This window comes from Callorhinchus milii, unplaced genomic scaffold, assembly GCF_018977255.1.
Source record: "Callorhinchus milii isolate IMCB2004 unplaced genomic scaffold, IMCB_Cmil_1.0 Scaffold18, whole genome shotgun sequence".
Lineage (NCBI taxonomy): Eukaryota > Metazoa > Chordata > Chondrichthyes > Chimaeriformes > Callorhinchidae > Callorhinchus > Callorhinchus milii.
In genome coordinates, this window is record NW_024704759.1 from 11,463,999 (window position 1) to 11,478,467 (window position 14,469).

Genomic DNA, 14,469 nt, shown 5'->3' on the forward strand with positions numbered 1-14,469 from the left:
CCAGCGTATTATTAAACCTTGTTTGAGGAAGGTCTGCAGCGAAGCAATCATATATCGCTATTCAGAGACATTACTTAAATCATTGCTTGTACATTTCTAGGTAGTGGAGTATTTACCAATACTAGTGGGTTACAAAAGCTGGCTGACATTCTTCAGGTATGTTCGTATAAAACTGGAATCTCGTCATTTAAAGTTTTTATTGAGTCTCTATAATAATTTCAATTGGATATTATTGGATTTATTTTTAAAGTTACATTTAGAGTTATTACAGTAGTCAAAATCAACTGGTTTGAAGTCACTCAGAGATTGGTGGTGAGATCAGTTTTTGAAATGAATACTATCGACTGGAAAATAGCTGTAGCCTTTATTTAAAAAGTAATCACTTTCTGTGGTGTCGGTGGATTCAAGTAATCTTTATTAATATCTAACTATTTTAAACTCAAGGGTAATTTGATTCATAGCATTTCACATTTCTAATGTGAAACAATAGTGATAAGATGTTTAAACAACTAGTATTGCATGATTTAACATAAATGCACCGTTTGATCTTGTTGGAGAAGGCTTGCATCGAGAAGTAATTTTGTGAATAAATCTCTTTTTCAGATTGTCTTCTGCATAGATCCACCAGAGGGTACTGCAGATTCTGCAATGGGACTGAATGTGGCAAAGTATTACAAGGTTACTTTTGAATTGATTTTCAATTGTAATTGATATTCGAATACCATCAGTGCTCACAGAGCGGATCTTGGACTTTTGTAAATGTTGTTTCAATACGTGTTTAGTTCAGTTCATTTTCTTCACGCCTCATTGCTGGGGTCTGGAGGAAATAGCTGTTTGCTTAGTTTATGTGTTGGAGGTTTGTTTGTTTTTTTAAAACAAGTAAGCATGTCGTTTGAATAATGCCAGCCTTGCATTGTACTTGTTTTGCCTTTTTATTTCAACACTTCCTGCAGCTTGCATTAACAACAACAACAAGTTACATTTGTATAGCGCGTTTCACATCAGGAGGAGGTTCCAAGGCTGTTTATTTTAAATCATTTAATTTTGCTAAAATCTTGTTCCAATCTCTTATACTCCCTACGTTTCACTTAGGTCATGTTTCTGAACCGCTACTGTGAATGCTTTGAGACATAATCAGAAGTGGAGGACACAATATAAATGCAATTTAAAAAAAAATTAACATCACAATTATAATAATACGTTTATGTTGTTGAAGTTTTCATTGAGTTTATTTTACTCCTCTCCTTCCACTATATTAAGAATTTCATCCATTTAATTTTCTGCTGGTATTATTTACATATTGTATCCAATGAACATCTTCTACAGGTTCACATACACCCAGATAACAGTGGAAAAAATAAATGGAGACGTGATTTATGGACATCAGTCACAAGAAAGCAAGGTATAAACACATTGGAATATCTTTGATTCTGAGGGAAAGGCAAAAGTATTCACTGAAAGTTACAAGTTACTACTTGTTATAGGCTTTTTCAAAAGCTGAGTTGTGGAACTGAGAGTTGAGAATGGGGAAGACATGCATTTCATATTTTCATATTTTATAGCATTGCGGTCAAGATTAAGGTAAGAGGAGAGGGGGAAGTAGGAAATTTCATACAGTCACTGAAACCTGTCCACTGTGAATCAATATTGTTTGCATTCAAGATGAATATGCCTCTATCATGTACTTTTAATCGCCTTGTGGTGAACAGGAGTAGAATGCATGATGAAGAACAGTAGGACACGATCAATATCCATTTGTGCTAGCAATCATTCACTTCTAACATAACTCATGAAATATCACATCAGAGGATATGAACCTTTATTTAAGGAAGTGTTATTTAAAACGATGAGACGGAAATAATCTATCAGCAGAACTTAAATATGTTGAATATTTATCAGAATATGTGTATTGAACATAACTGTTTGTATATTACAAGATGTCTGATGGCACTATTAACGTCATGAAAAATTACTTCTGGCAGGAAGCATTCTAAGTTACTGGTGTTTCTGCCCTGGCTACAGTATGGCTGAGCTGATGCGCCAAGGGGTTCGGTCTATCATCCTAACGAGTGGGACTCTCTCTCCATTGTCATCTTTTACATTAGAAATGCAAATGTAAGTATTCAGGGACGTAGGAGTTGTATTTTCCAATGTTGGGATACTGAAATTCATACACAAACATATTACCATTGCTGAATATAATTCACCTTGGTTACCATATATCTGAAACAACAGTTCAGCTCTTTTAACTCTTAATTACGGTGCAGTATAAACAACTGGTTAATAGTTTTAGAATGAAGCTATTTTATCACCTGTCACATTTATTGCTCTATTTTAAGATCTAGCATTAATTAATTAAATAGTATTAAATGCCACCTAGAATAATACATCAATGGGAATTTAAATTCAAGTAAAAGAAATGGATATAACCTTAATTGGGTAGCAAAGGAACTAGTGGGGGTAAGAATTATGCCTTTTTTGTTTCATATTGTTTCATGCTGCTTAGTCGAATTTTTCGTAGACTTATAGCATGGAAACAGGCCATTTGACCTAACTAGTCCATGCCATTGTTTATGCTCCATGTTATTCCCCATCCCTTCGAATTCCCTCTCCATTATCGCTCTATTCAATTCTCCCTCATGTATGCGTGAGGGAATGCTTTGGATATAAATATTTAAGTCTGTATGTGTGCATTATACTGAAAGAGCAAGGTGATATTTTATGACCTTTTGGTAATGGCCAAATTTATAACTGGATGTTGTCAGGTTTATATTAATGCTATCCATGCTTCTTAAAGCCCTTTCCCAGTCAGTTTAGAAAATCCTCATGTGATTGACAAGCACCAGATATGGATTGGAATTGTTCCAAAAGGCCCGGATGGAGCACTCTTAAGCTCAGCATATGACAAAAGGTAAGATAGAAAGAAGTACACTTGTATAATGCTAATACAAAGTAGTTGCATGTCGATTGATATGCATCAATTGCTGAGCAACTGGTCATTTTTTTGGTCATTATAAATTGAGATTCAATATTTCAAAATCAAGAGCAAGTCTCCCTTTTCATGTATGTTTATTCAATATATGAAGGTGTGACTTATTTACAGGTGTGATTTGTATAATTTTCATGATAAAATTGTAATTTAACAGCATGTGATGCATAATTTTACCTGGAAAGGTTTTATGTCTCAGAACACATGATAGAAACTCTTGTCTATCTTTAGGTTTACACCTGAATACATCTCCTCTCTTGGACAAACAATAGGTAAGTCAAGAGTTTTGATTTGAAATTCATAAGGAACTGTGGATTTCCTTTCAATGGTGCGTGACCTGGTTCTTGGGACTTGAAATCTACTTGGCAACATTATAGGCTTCATATTGAAGGAATTCACACTCAGAAAGGTTACAAGAGCACCATTAAGATTACAGTCACATTTTTCCAATGCTTCCCCCCCTGTCCTCCACCCTCCTTGATCCCGACCCCCAGCTCGGGTCCGAAACTCTTGACTCTTAGGACGTCCTTCCAACGTGATAGGCGTTATACAAATGTAATTTTGTTGTTACACTGCCCTTTATGGTGCAGATATTTTGAAACACTCCTATCCAAAGCATGTATGGAATAAACAAAACTAAGGTTTGGTGAATTGCTTTCATATTGGTTCCTGTAAGTGTTATACATTTCTGGTATTAGTATGTTGTGTGTCCCTACCACCTGGCAAATTGAATTCCACCTTAATTGGAATTGAATTCAGCAGGTCAATTAAATATCCTTATACAGTTGCACTAATTCTGTAGAAGTAGGGCTTGGATATAGGGTAATGTTTTACATTCACAAAACAGAAAAATGTCATCTGTATTCCTTACTCCGCATACCTCTGTTCACCGGGTTGTTAGTTGATTGGCGGATTGCTTTCTGGAGGTAATAATCTCGACAAAAAAAATCTGATCACTCAATCCATGACTGTTTGCGGGACACTATTGTGCGCAATTGGTTGCCGCATTTCGCCCATATATAATATACACTCAATTTATTTTACAGTATATTCTATGAAGTGATTTGATATTTCTCAACAACAATTATAATTATTAATAAAATTGGTTAGTTGACTCTTGGCAAAATGATCTAGAGATTTTAAGAACTTCAAAAAACATTTTCTTTCCTATTTTTCTCCCTCGAAAAGTTAACATTGGTCGTGTAGTGCCAGATGGATTATTGGTTTTCTTCCCCTCGTACCCAGTCATGGATAAAAACCTTGAGTTCTGGAAGGTAAGTGATATTTTATGTTTATTGTCTACCTTACTTTATGATTAAGGTGGTTATTAGTTTTCCTTCTAGTTCCAATGATTTTTAGAAAAGTGTGTTTTCCTCGTACAATAACACTTGGTAAAAATAGACAACAAATACGCCAAATATCTGTAAAACAAGCACCTTTGATTTTGGTACAGTTTGGAGGAATAAATGTCTAGTCATCAACTGTAGACTGGGAATATACTGTGTTCGGTTTCAGATATTATTTTTGTAACAGGAGCAAGGCACTACCAGTAGAATGGAAGAGATCAAACCTATGTTTGTGGAAACAAGGGGCAAGGGATCATTTACAGAGGTTGGTACAGTGTTATTCTTTTTCTGTTTTACTGCTTTGTTCATTTATATTTGAAATTTATATCATACGGAAAAAAAACTAAATTATCTCAGCATCTCTCTCAACTAACAGAAATTTTTTGTATCAAGACGTGTGCCTTTTTAATAGTTTTTGTTTTAGAAGTCCAACTAAAAAGTGCTCTTTCTTATTAATACTCAATCTGTTGTAGGCTATGCAGAGGTACTATGATAAAGTGAATGATCCAAAGTCCAATGGAGCTTGTTTCTACGCTGTGTGTAGAGGGAAGGTGAGTAAGTTTGCTCATTAATTTTTAACACATTTTTAATTAATTTGCCACAGTATGGATATAAGAGTATGATGTGTACTTTGCATGTCACAGTCTTCACCCAATCAGTTTCTTTATGAATATGTATCTATGCAAATTTCCTACAGTTGAATGTGAACAAGACTGAGGCTCTCCTTATTGGTTCGCGCCAACGCCTCTGCACTTCAGGGTCTGGCAGCATCAACCTCCACGGTTGCACACTACAACTCACCAGCCAGTCAGGAACCTAGGAGTCTTGTTCGACCCTCAACTGTCGTCTTCCCCACATCCAAGCCATGACCCGCTCTGCCTTCCCTCACCTCCGTAACATTGCCCGACTCCGCCACTACCTCACCCCTCAGGCCACTGAAGCTTTTGTGCATGCCTTCATCACCTCAAGGCTCGACTATACAAACGCCCTGCTTGTCGCCCTTCCCAACTCCTCCCTCCACAGGCTGCAGATAATCCAGAACTCTGCAGCCCGTGTCCTTTCCCGCACCATACTCCGTGACCCCATCTCCCCCACTCTCGCCCGACTCCATTGGCTCCCTATCCTTCAGAGGATCCAGTTCAAGATCCTGGTCCTCACACACAAAGCTCTCCATGGCCTCGCCTCTGAGACCTCTTAACCCCCTATCAACCCGCCCTCTCTCTCTGCTCAGCCGGCTCCGGCCTGCTCCACGTCCCCCGACCCATCCACCCCACCATTGGCGGGAGAGCCTTCAGCCACTGCCCCCAACCTCTGAAATTCCATCCCCCAGTCACTCCGCCTCGCCCCCTCCTTAGCCTCCTTCCAAGTCCTGCCTCAAGACCCTCCGACCATGCCATCGGTCATCCCCCTTCCCCTCCCTTCTCCCTCCCTGACCCCAGCTCGGGTCTGAAATGCTGTACACTGTCCAGCACCTTAGGATGTCCTCCCGACGTGAAAGGCGCTATACAAATGCAATCTTGTTGTTGTTATTGCTTCACTGCATTTTTTTCTTCTGAATTCTTTAGATCAGTGAAGGATTGGATTTTGCTGACATTAATGGACGAGGTGTCATGGTCACCGGTTTGCCTTTTCCTCCTCGAATGGACCCCAGAGTGGTCCTGAAGATGCAATTCCTTGATGAAATGAGAGCAAAACGTGTTGGAAATACTCCGGTAATCTATATCACAGCAGGGCAAAAGATTGGCCTTGCACATTGTATCTTCTTTGTACAGTACCTTGATTAAAGCCTGCATTTCATACATGAGTTCCTTCAGATTATATTGAGTCTTAAATATTCTGGTTGTACGCATTTAGAAATTGAAATAGTAAATTAAACAAGGCTTTTGAATCCACTTGATTGATTTTAAAAAAACTTTTTTAATTTTGTCTACAGTCTACACTTCACAATATTTTCTGTGAAGCACTTTGAGGCGTCTCGAAGGCATGATAAGGAGCTGTATCAAATGCAAGGATTACTATTATTGTTAAACTCAACTGAAGGCTTATTTTTGAAATGATTTTGTTTGTTTAAATATAATTATGGCATGAATTACAGGCGAAATTCTCCAACGCACTATTTTGTTCTCATTCAGTATTTATCTGGGCAACAGTGGTATAGACAGCAAGCTTCACGAGCTGTTAACCAGGCCATTGGAAGAGTAATTCGTCACCGAGATGATTATGGAGCCATCTTTCTATGTGATCACAGGTGTGTAAACTGATGAGACTTTTTCTATTTAAGAAATAATTATTCCTCTCTAGGTCCAAGGCAGTGCTTTACACGTAATGCAGTAGATTGATTGTGTTATAGAAATAATTGGGACATCATTTTCTGAACATCTTGTGCTAGCCAGATTTGAGTATTCAAAGTTAATCGCAGCTTCTTCGCTTGCTCTGGCTAATCTGAAGCACTTCAAGATGTCTCGAAGACATAATAAGGCGCTATATCAAATGCATGGATTATTATTATCTGCATTACGCCTTGTTTTTGCGCTTTAGATTTATGGGGACTGAGGTGAGGTCACAGCTGCCTTCGTGGGTCCGGCCCCACGTCAAAGTGTATGAAAACTTCGGACATGTAATTCGAGATGCCGCTCAGTTTTTTCGAGTTGCCCAAAAGATTGTAAGTATTTGACTCAGTAATTCATTTGCAACATATTACACATGTCTCACGGTATGAGTGGTGGAGTGGATCTAGGCTTCGCTGAGTCTCCTACTGGATGAGTACAGTGCCCTGTACTCACTGAAGACATTTCCTGGTTCGAGATTTTTCCAATGCATCAGAAATCTCAGTATCTCAAAATAATAAACAACGTATACCTTTTCCCCGTTTATAATAGTGATCAGAATTACTTATAGGATAATAAGCCTTGCGTTTCTGCTATTTCTTCCACTGAAAGATAAGTAAATGGGTATCGGGTTCCTCAGACTGTCAGCATCAAGACCATTTTGTTGTATATTAATAGTTTACTGTTCTGTTTCCTAATCTAGATGCCTCGACCAAAACAGAGGACGGGGTCAAAGTGCGACAGCCAGTGTTCAGCGATAAATTCGGCTGCTTCATCATCCACGTCCATAACCTCTATCTTGTGTTTGCCTAAAGCGAAAACTTTAGACTCGCACATCCCAAGCCTCAAAAGAAAGCGCCCAGGTATATCTACGTTTTGTCTCAATCAGAGCTTGACTTCATTTCACTTTGCATTTTCCGTGATTAAAGCAGTAATATTGGTCACTCAGGCATCTGGCACCATTGATTGAGAACAGCCAGTAATCTCCCTGCAGTAGGGTAATTACTTGAATAAACACAAGGGGTCCATCAATATATTAATAAACAGAAAGCAACAGCTTTAGAAAAACACATTGCATTTTATAGTTATTTCTGTAGACATGCATGTGGCGAAAAAAATCTTTCATTTCATCTGTGCTTATGATAGAATTCACCATCTAAAACCCAATCATCATCATCGTCATCTTACAATTATCTTACCAATCATCTTAGCATTCTTAGACCATAAAAAAGTATAGGGTACTTAGTCACAAAAGGTAAAGACTGAGTGAGGTGCAGAGCAGAGAGGCAGTTGTCTTACATGTTGCTTGTTCAGAAACGATGAAACTGAAACTTGCGTTAGTTAATTTGGTGTTTAAATTTTCAGGTAATTTCGAGGACGAGTTTCTTAAGTAAATACCGTAGTCATTTTAATTATGTCAGTTAATGAAACTCGCGCGAACTTCATTTCACAGTTCAATTCTTTTTTGAACCAGCTGATCTTACGACTTCTGGTGGAGATTCCATGGCAAGGCTTTGTGTTGAATATGAGAGAGACACGGAGAATACAAGGAAGAAACCCATTAGTCTCCTTGATGCTTTGGAACATACTGAACTAAAGCCTGATGAAGACAAACTCCCTGGTGAAGAAAAGGTAGGAAAGAGTTTCAGTGCAGTGCTGGGGGTGGGCGTGGGGCGGGTTGCATTGTCGGAGGTGTGTCCTTCGGATAAGAGGTTAAAATAAGAGGTCCTTCGAGGGTCGGTATTACCTTTACAGGCGAACGTTAAAGATCCCATGGCACCATTTGAAAAAGAGAAGGGAATATTTTTCCAGTGTCCTCACCAACAATCTCCAAAGTAGAATTGGTCACTCATTCCTTGCCTGTTTGTAGTCACATTGGTGTACGCAACTGGCTGCTGCGTTTTATCCACAAAATACACAGTCAATCCACATTACATTATATCCTGTGAAGCGCTTTTGAGACGTCTTAACGAAGCGATGAGGCACTATATCAAATGCAAAGTGTATTATTATTCGAATTGTTTCAGTGGTTACCTGAATGCTATCTAAACATTTGCAAAACTACTGGCAACCAATAGATGGCAGCATTGCTGTTTATTATACTACTACTAATAATAATAATAATAACCACAACAATAATAAATTGGTAATTTTCAATCTACGACTGTTTGTGGGACATTGCTGTGGGCAATTGGCTGCCGCGTTCGCCCACAAATATACAGTCAATTCACTTTACAGTGTGTTCTGTGAAGCGCTTTGGGATGTCCTCCCGATATGAAATGCAAGGATTATTATTAATATGCTCTTCAATTTTCTGTGGATTTTATAAGGCGATGAGGATGTCCACATTGTCGCTGCAGTATGATAAACGTCTCATTGATGAACGGCAGGGAGGAAGAAAGAAAATCACTCTCATTAGCAAACGTGTACGTGTTCATATCTTATATCTGCACTCCAAAATTGTAATATTTCAGCTAATGTCGTAATAAACTAGCAGCTAATGGTTAATAGCACATTCCTTTCGCCTCGCTCCATCCCTTGCCTCCTTCAAGGACCGAGCTTTTAGCAACCTTCCCTGCCCTCCACCCTCCCCGATCCCGACCACTAGCTCGGGTCCAAATCCCTGACTATCCAGCGCCTTGGGACATCCTCCTGATGTGAAAGGCGCTCTACAAATGTAATTTTGTATTGTATTTCTTTAAGAAAAGCTATTTCCCTGTTCTACTTTACATAATGTGAAATCATCTTTGAAATTGGTTCCAATAATGTGCTTGAGAGTGCATTTACACATGTAGTCTGTTTTTATAATACGTAGTAAAAAAACTGGTGTTATGTTTGATCATTGTGATGGACGCTTGATTGGATATGGGAGGAATTGGAGGGGGATTCTCTTTATTCTAGCTGTTTCCTGTCTCTGTATTCCTGATTCATTTAATTCTAAAACACGATTCCTGTGTTTTCTAAAAAAAAGTCTTCCATCTCTTTACTCCCTCCCTCCTATAACCCTTTCAAATTGATAAATCACTTCAATTCAGAACTATCCAACTATTACTGTACGGAGAATAAAATTGTTCTGCTTGTTTGAAGTTGCCTTTCTAGTTACAATTCGTAGAGGTGTTTAATTTGTAATTTTTTTTGTATTTAGGGGTTTGATATATTGCCACCATCTGAAAGGACAAAAGCAGAAAAGGCTAAGTTTTTCATGGTAGCTGTGAAGCAGACTCTCAGCCAGGCTAACTATGAGCGATTTACACAAGCTATGCAAAAGTACAAGACGACAGATGATTTTGAAACCATGCTTGCTGAACTGGCAGCTCTTTTTACAGAAGATATGAAAAAGCACAGTCTTCTACGAGGTAATTTAAGCCTGATGTAAATTAGATGTCTCCATCAGTGCAACCAAAATGACAACAGCACAGTGTAATGGGTGACAATTCTGTTGATCATTCTGATTTATTGCTTCTTTCAAAATACACCGATGTGTTGCTCAATTCAAAACGCATGCTATGTAGAAGTGAAAAAATAGAGCGAGGGATATGTAAAGATTAAATCGGGGATACAAACCATAAATGGAAGCAATTAATTTCATCTGAGCAGCAAGCAATCATTGCCAGATGTTGCAGTCATCTTAGTGGTGGGACATTACCTGTCACTTCAAAAACAATAATAAATATGCTTTGTAATATGCATACTTCCTGGAAAAGATTGATCAACTGAACTCGTTACAACCCTCTTATGTGGTAGCAACCAGAACAGTACTGTCTTGTTTATTTTGTGTTTTACAGCAGTTACTAGACTTCACAGTAACATTGAGTCACCCAACACTCCTCTTTCAGCTTTCCCGGGGTACTATCCTATTAATATGCTAATCCTACTTTTAAAATAATAATCCTTACCTCTGGTACAGTGCCTTTCACATTGGTCAGGGTACCCCAAAGCACTTCACTGTAGAAATGAAATATTGATATGTAAAGGTTAAACTGGGGAAACAAACTATAAATTGATACACTGTAAAGTTGAGTGACTATGTTTTGTGGGCAAACGTGGCAGCCAATTTACACACAGCAATGTCCTACAAGCAGCCAATGAAGCAAATGACCAACTCTACGTGCAATACAAAATTACGTATGTATGGGGGATTCTTGGTCAGGACACCAGGAGAAACTCCTTTTCTTACATTCTGTATGTTATATTCTCTTATGCTGTGGCAACCAGAACAGTAAACAATACTTCAGATGTTGCCTGACCACAACACTGGACAGGTTTGCATTTTTTAATTGATTCAGCAATGTGCTGTCTTGTTTTTTGGTTTTGATGCGATGAGCACTGAGTCACCTAACACTCCCCTTTTCCTACTGTCTATGTGCAGTGCCTTGCATGTAGAAAGTAGGAATCATTTTAAATTATTTTAAATTATCTGAATTTAATGTGCCACTAATCAGTCCTTATATGATCGGGTACAAAATACAGTTACTAGACTTCACAGTAATATCCTCTGAAGCATTTTGAGGACATTCTCCCAAGATGAAAGTTGCTAATGATCAAGAGGTCAAGCTAATGGATATGTGGATGCCATTTATGGTTCTGTCACCTTTCATGCCTTGAAGACATGGTTTCAATGGATTCTCAATACTGTTTTTAAACAGATTTTTATCAGTTCGTTCGGCCACGTCATAAGAAAAAGTTTGATGAAGCTTGCTTTAATCTAACTGGAGAAGGTTGTGGCTATAAACCTGAGCATGAAGTTCCGAGAGAGGAGAGACTAACAACAGAACAGAAAGGAAATGGTAAATTCGGGGAATAAGATTAGATGAATAATATATTTTGTTACGGTTGCATAACATTATTCCTTTTTTTTACGAAACCATACAAATGCCTTGTCACCATGATTTACTGCCAGGAACATGAGTTGTATAAATGTGACTTTCCTGGATAGTGTTTCTTCTTATCATCTCTTAAACAAGGGGGAAATCCCTGAAAATACTTTTCATAGGAATGAGGTGGTTCCTCATTTTTACCAAACATAAATTTTACGAGAACAAAAGATACTTTCAAATTGGAAATGACTGTTTGCACTTGTTCCCAAAACAAATACCCGGTAGTTAAACACATAAGGAAAGATCCAGAATTAAACTTTAATCTGTAATGTAATGATTGTTTTTAGATAAAGATGTGATGCGGTGCTACAATTGGTATTCTTGGGCTAGGAAAGGGAAACAGTTAGGGTTCCTGCTCCTGTTGACTATGGTGGGAGAAGTAAACCAGCGTCTCCTTGGTGCTGAACTTGCTCCAAGGTGATGTGCTAAGCAGTGGGATGTCAGAATTGAGTCAACCCTCTAGCGGCCTCAGTAGTCTGATTCCTGAGCCTGGTCAGTCCACAGTACTCCAGGATACTGCTGACGACAGACCAGCTAGCATGGCTCATCAGGGGCACTTGGAGTGTGGATTCTTCCCACTCGGCTCCTGTTAACCCTGCAGCCCACAGTCCTAATGAGTGGGTTTGTCCAGATAAACAGGCAGGAAGCTTCCCAGATATTGCTTTCAATGGCGAGCTGTGTAGTTTTAGCTGGTTTAACTCCAGCACTACCCCAACACACACACACTCTGGGACCCCCAAGCCTTAGCTCTTGCTCGCCTGCACCTAATATTTTTTGCAATCAGATAAGCAGGATGCATCCCTCCAGGGAGAGAGTGCGCATTCCATTCCAGTACATAGGACTGTGTAGGGGCATCCATGAAACTGTTTCATATGGATATTCTTAAGGATGGTGATGCGATTCCATATGTGTCAGACACGTGGCTGACCATAAAAAAAAGCTCTTGCTAACTTGGGCTGAGGTACCATACAGAGGAATGCTGGTATTAGGAATTATTATCTTCGGGAATGCAGGGAATAGGGGAAGAACATTGCAAATAAATATTCTTGTCCACCTCTACCCGGCTTCCCGCAAACGACTTAGAATAGTGCAACCTAATCAAATAATTTACTTTAAAAAATGTATACCCAGAACTTTTTTTTGGTTCACAGATGAACAATAACCATTTGGTGAGGTCCTGGATAGTTGGATAGTTGGGGTGGTGTGGGGGAATTAGGGGAGGAGAATTTCTATTCGTGGAATTCTCTAATTATTATGTGTAATAAATGTGAATACATGATGGTTATTAAGGTACGAAAGTTCAGGAAGTTGTGATATTATTCAGTGGTCATTGAATCTAGAACCTAAAGATGTTTTAAGATCAGTCAATGTCATGTTTCAAACAATCTGCTATTTTATTTTGACAACATTTAGGTGCTGAGAATCAACAAAAGCTTGAATCTATACATCCTTCAGAGAACAAATTTACATCTTCAGAAAGTTCATCCCAGCAGCTAAATACATGTGCACATCTCAATCAAGGGCGACCTCATCTAATTTCCGGAGACGTTAGCAAAGGTAATGTTGATTCTATTACAGAATTCGTCAGAGTTACTTGACTACATTCTTATGAGTCATTGATTAGGAGCATCATTGTCTGGGGTAGTAGTTATTAGTCTTGAGAAGAGCGCAAAGAGTGACTCTGTTGGAATGTTGAATGCCCTGTCAAGTAAGGTGGTAGAGGCAGACTCCATTGTGGCTTTGAAGAGGGAAGTAGACAGGTATATGAAGGATAGAGGTACAAAGAGACATGGGGGATAAGCCAGGTTATTCTGATTGGATACACACCTTGCTCTGAGAGCAGTGCAGACTCAATGGGCTGAATAGCCTCCTTGTGCGCTTAGTGGTTAGAGCACTCGCCGCACAAGTGAGAGGACCGGGTTCGATTCCTGGACAGGGCGAAACATTAGCCAAGTTTCTTTACTGTTTGCAGTACACTGCTGTGCACAATTGGCTGCCGTGTTTCGCCTAGAAAATATACAGTCAATTCACTTTACAGTATATTCTGTGAAGCGCTTTGAGACGTCTCGAAGAGGTGATAAGGTGCTATATCAAATGCAAGGATTATTATTACAACATTGTTCATTTTCTCACACAGTGTGCGAGGATGAGGCTCTGGAGTTACAGTGCATTGGAAAAGCAGCATTATTAGAGTTAATGACTGCTAAAGATCGTGTTTCAGTTCTTTTTTTTTCTGAGAAATGTGTAAGAATTACGGAACAAGTGTAGACACATTTTGCACAAGTGTAAATGGAAGGGATTTGCCACACTGGAATGTTATGGTTTTTTTTTGTGTAATATAAACACCACGTAAAGGAAAATCAAGTTCTTAAACCATTTAAGATTTTTTTCATATTTTATCATGTAAATGGAGTGGAAAGCTGCTGACTGACTGGCAAAGTTGTTGATTCTTTTATATGATTCACTACAATAAGGGAATGACACTTGCTATTAGAGAACATTCTATATTAAATGCAAGAATTATTATTATTTGCTTGAGATTTTTCTCAAATTAGCTTGGAAGGTGATAATAATCCTTGCATTTGATATAGCACCTTATCACGTCGTTGAGACTTCTCAAAGCACTTCACAGGATATACTGTCACAGTGACTGTATTTTGTGGGTGAAATGCAGCAGCCAGTTGTGCACATCAGTGTCCCACATATAGTCGTGGGTTAAGTGACCAAATGTTTAAAGCAAAACTCAAATAACATTTTTTAGATTTTTTCCCAAAAAGGGTGAATAAGTGTTCCCGTTGCAAATGATGGCAGGAAAATAGAATTTGGGGGCATAGATGTAGCTGTTATTAGTTACTTCATTTTTTCAATGATGAGAAAGAGAAAGAGGTGCCCAAATGTGATGTTACATTTCCACGATTAGCAAAGACAGA

General features: G+C 38.7%; 1 protein-coding gene across 1 annotated transcript in view; it reads left to right on the forward strand.

Moving 5' to 3' along the window:
* The window catches only part of rtel1 (regulator of telomere elongation helicase 1), a 32,332-nt gene that overhangs the window by 14,482 nt on the left and 3,381 nt on the right, over positions 1–14,469 (forward strand). Inside the window, exons 13-30 of the mRNA XM_042341738.1 lie at positions 101–156; positions 604–678; positions 1,327–1,402; positions 1,983–2,115; positions 2,798–2,911; positions 3,221–3,261; positions 4,178–4,263; positions 4,523–4,600; positions 4,809–4,886; positions 5,901–6,047; positions 6,468–6,583; positions 6,874–6,997; positions 7,366–7,525; positions 8,137–8,294; positions 8,993–9,088; positions 9,808–10,018; positions 11,309–11,449; positions 12,953–13,096. Coding sequence (XP_042197672.1) covers positions 101–156; positions 604–678; positions 1,327–1,402; positions 1,983–2,115; positions 2,798–2,911; positions 3,221–3,261; positions 4,178–4,263; positions 4,523–4,600; positions 4,809–4,886; positions 5,901–6,047; positions 6,468–6,583; positions 6,874–6,997; positions 7,366–7,525; positions 8,137–8,294; positions 8,993–9,088; positions 9,808–10,018; positions 11,309–11,449; positions 12,953–13,096 — 2,034 coding nt within the window. The remainder of the gene's footprint in view (positions 1–100; positions 157–603; positions 679–1,326; positions 1,403–1,982; positions 2,116–2,797; positions 2,912–3,220; positions 3,262–4,177; positions 4,264–4,522; positions 4,601–4,808; positions 4,887–5,900; positions 6,048–6,467; positions 6,584–6,873; positions 6,998–7,365; positions 7,526–8,136; positions 8,295–8,992; positions 9,089–9,807; positions 10,019–11,308; positions 11,450–12,952; positions 13,097–14,469) is intronic.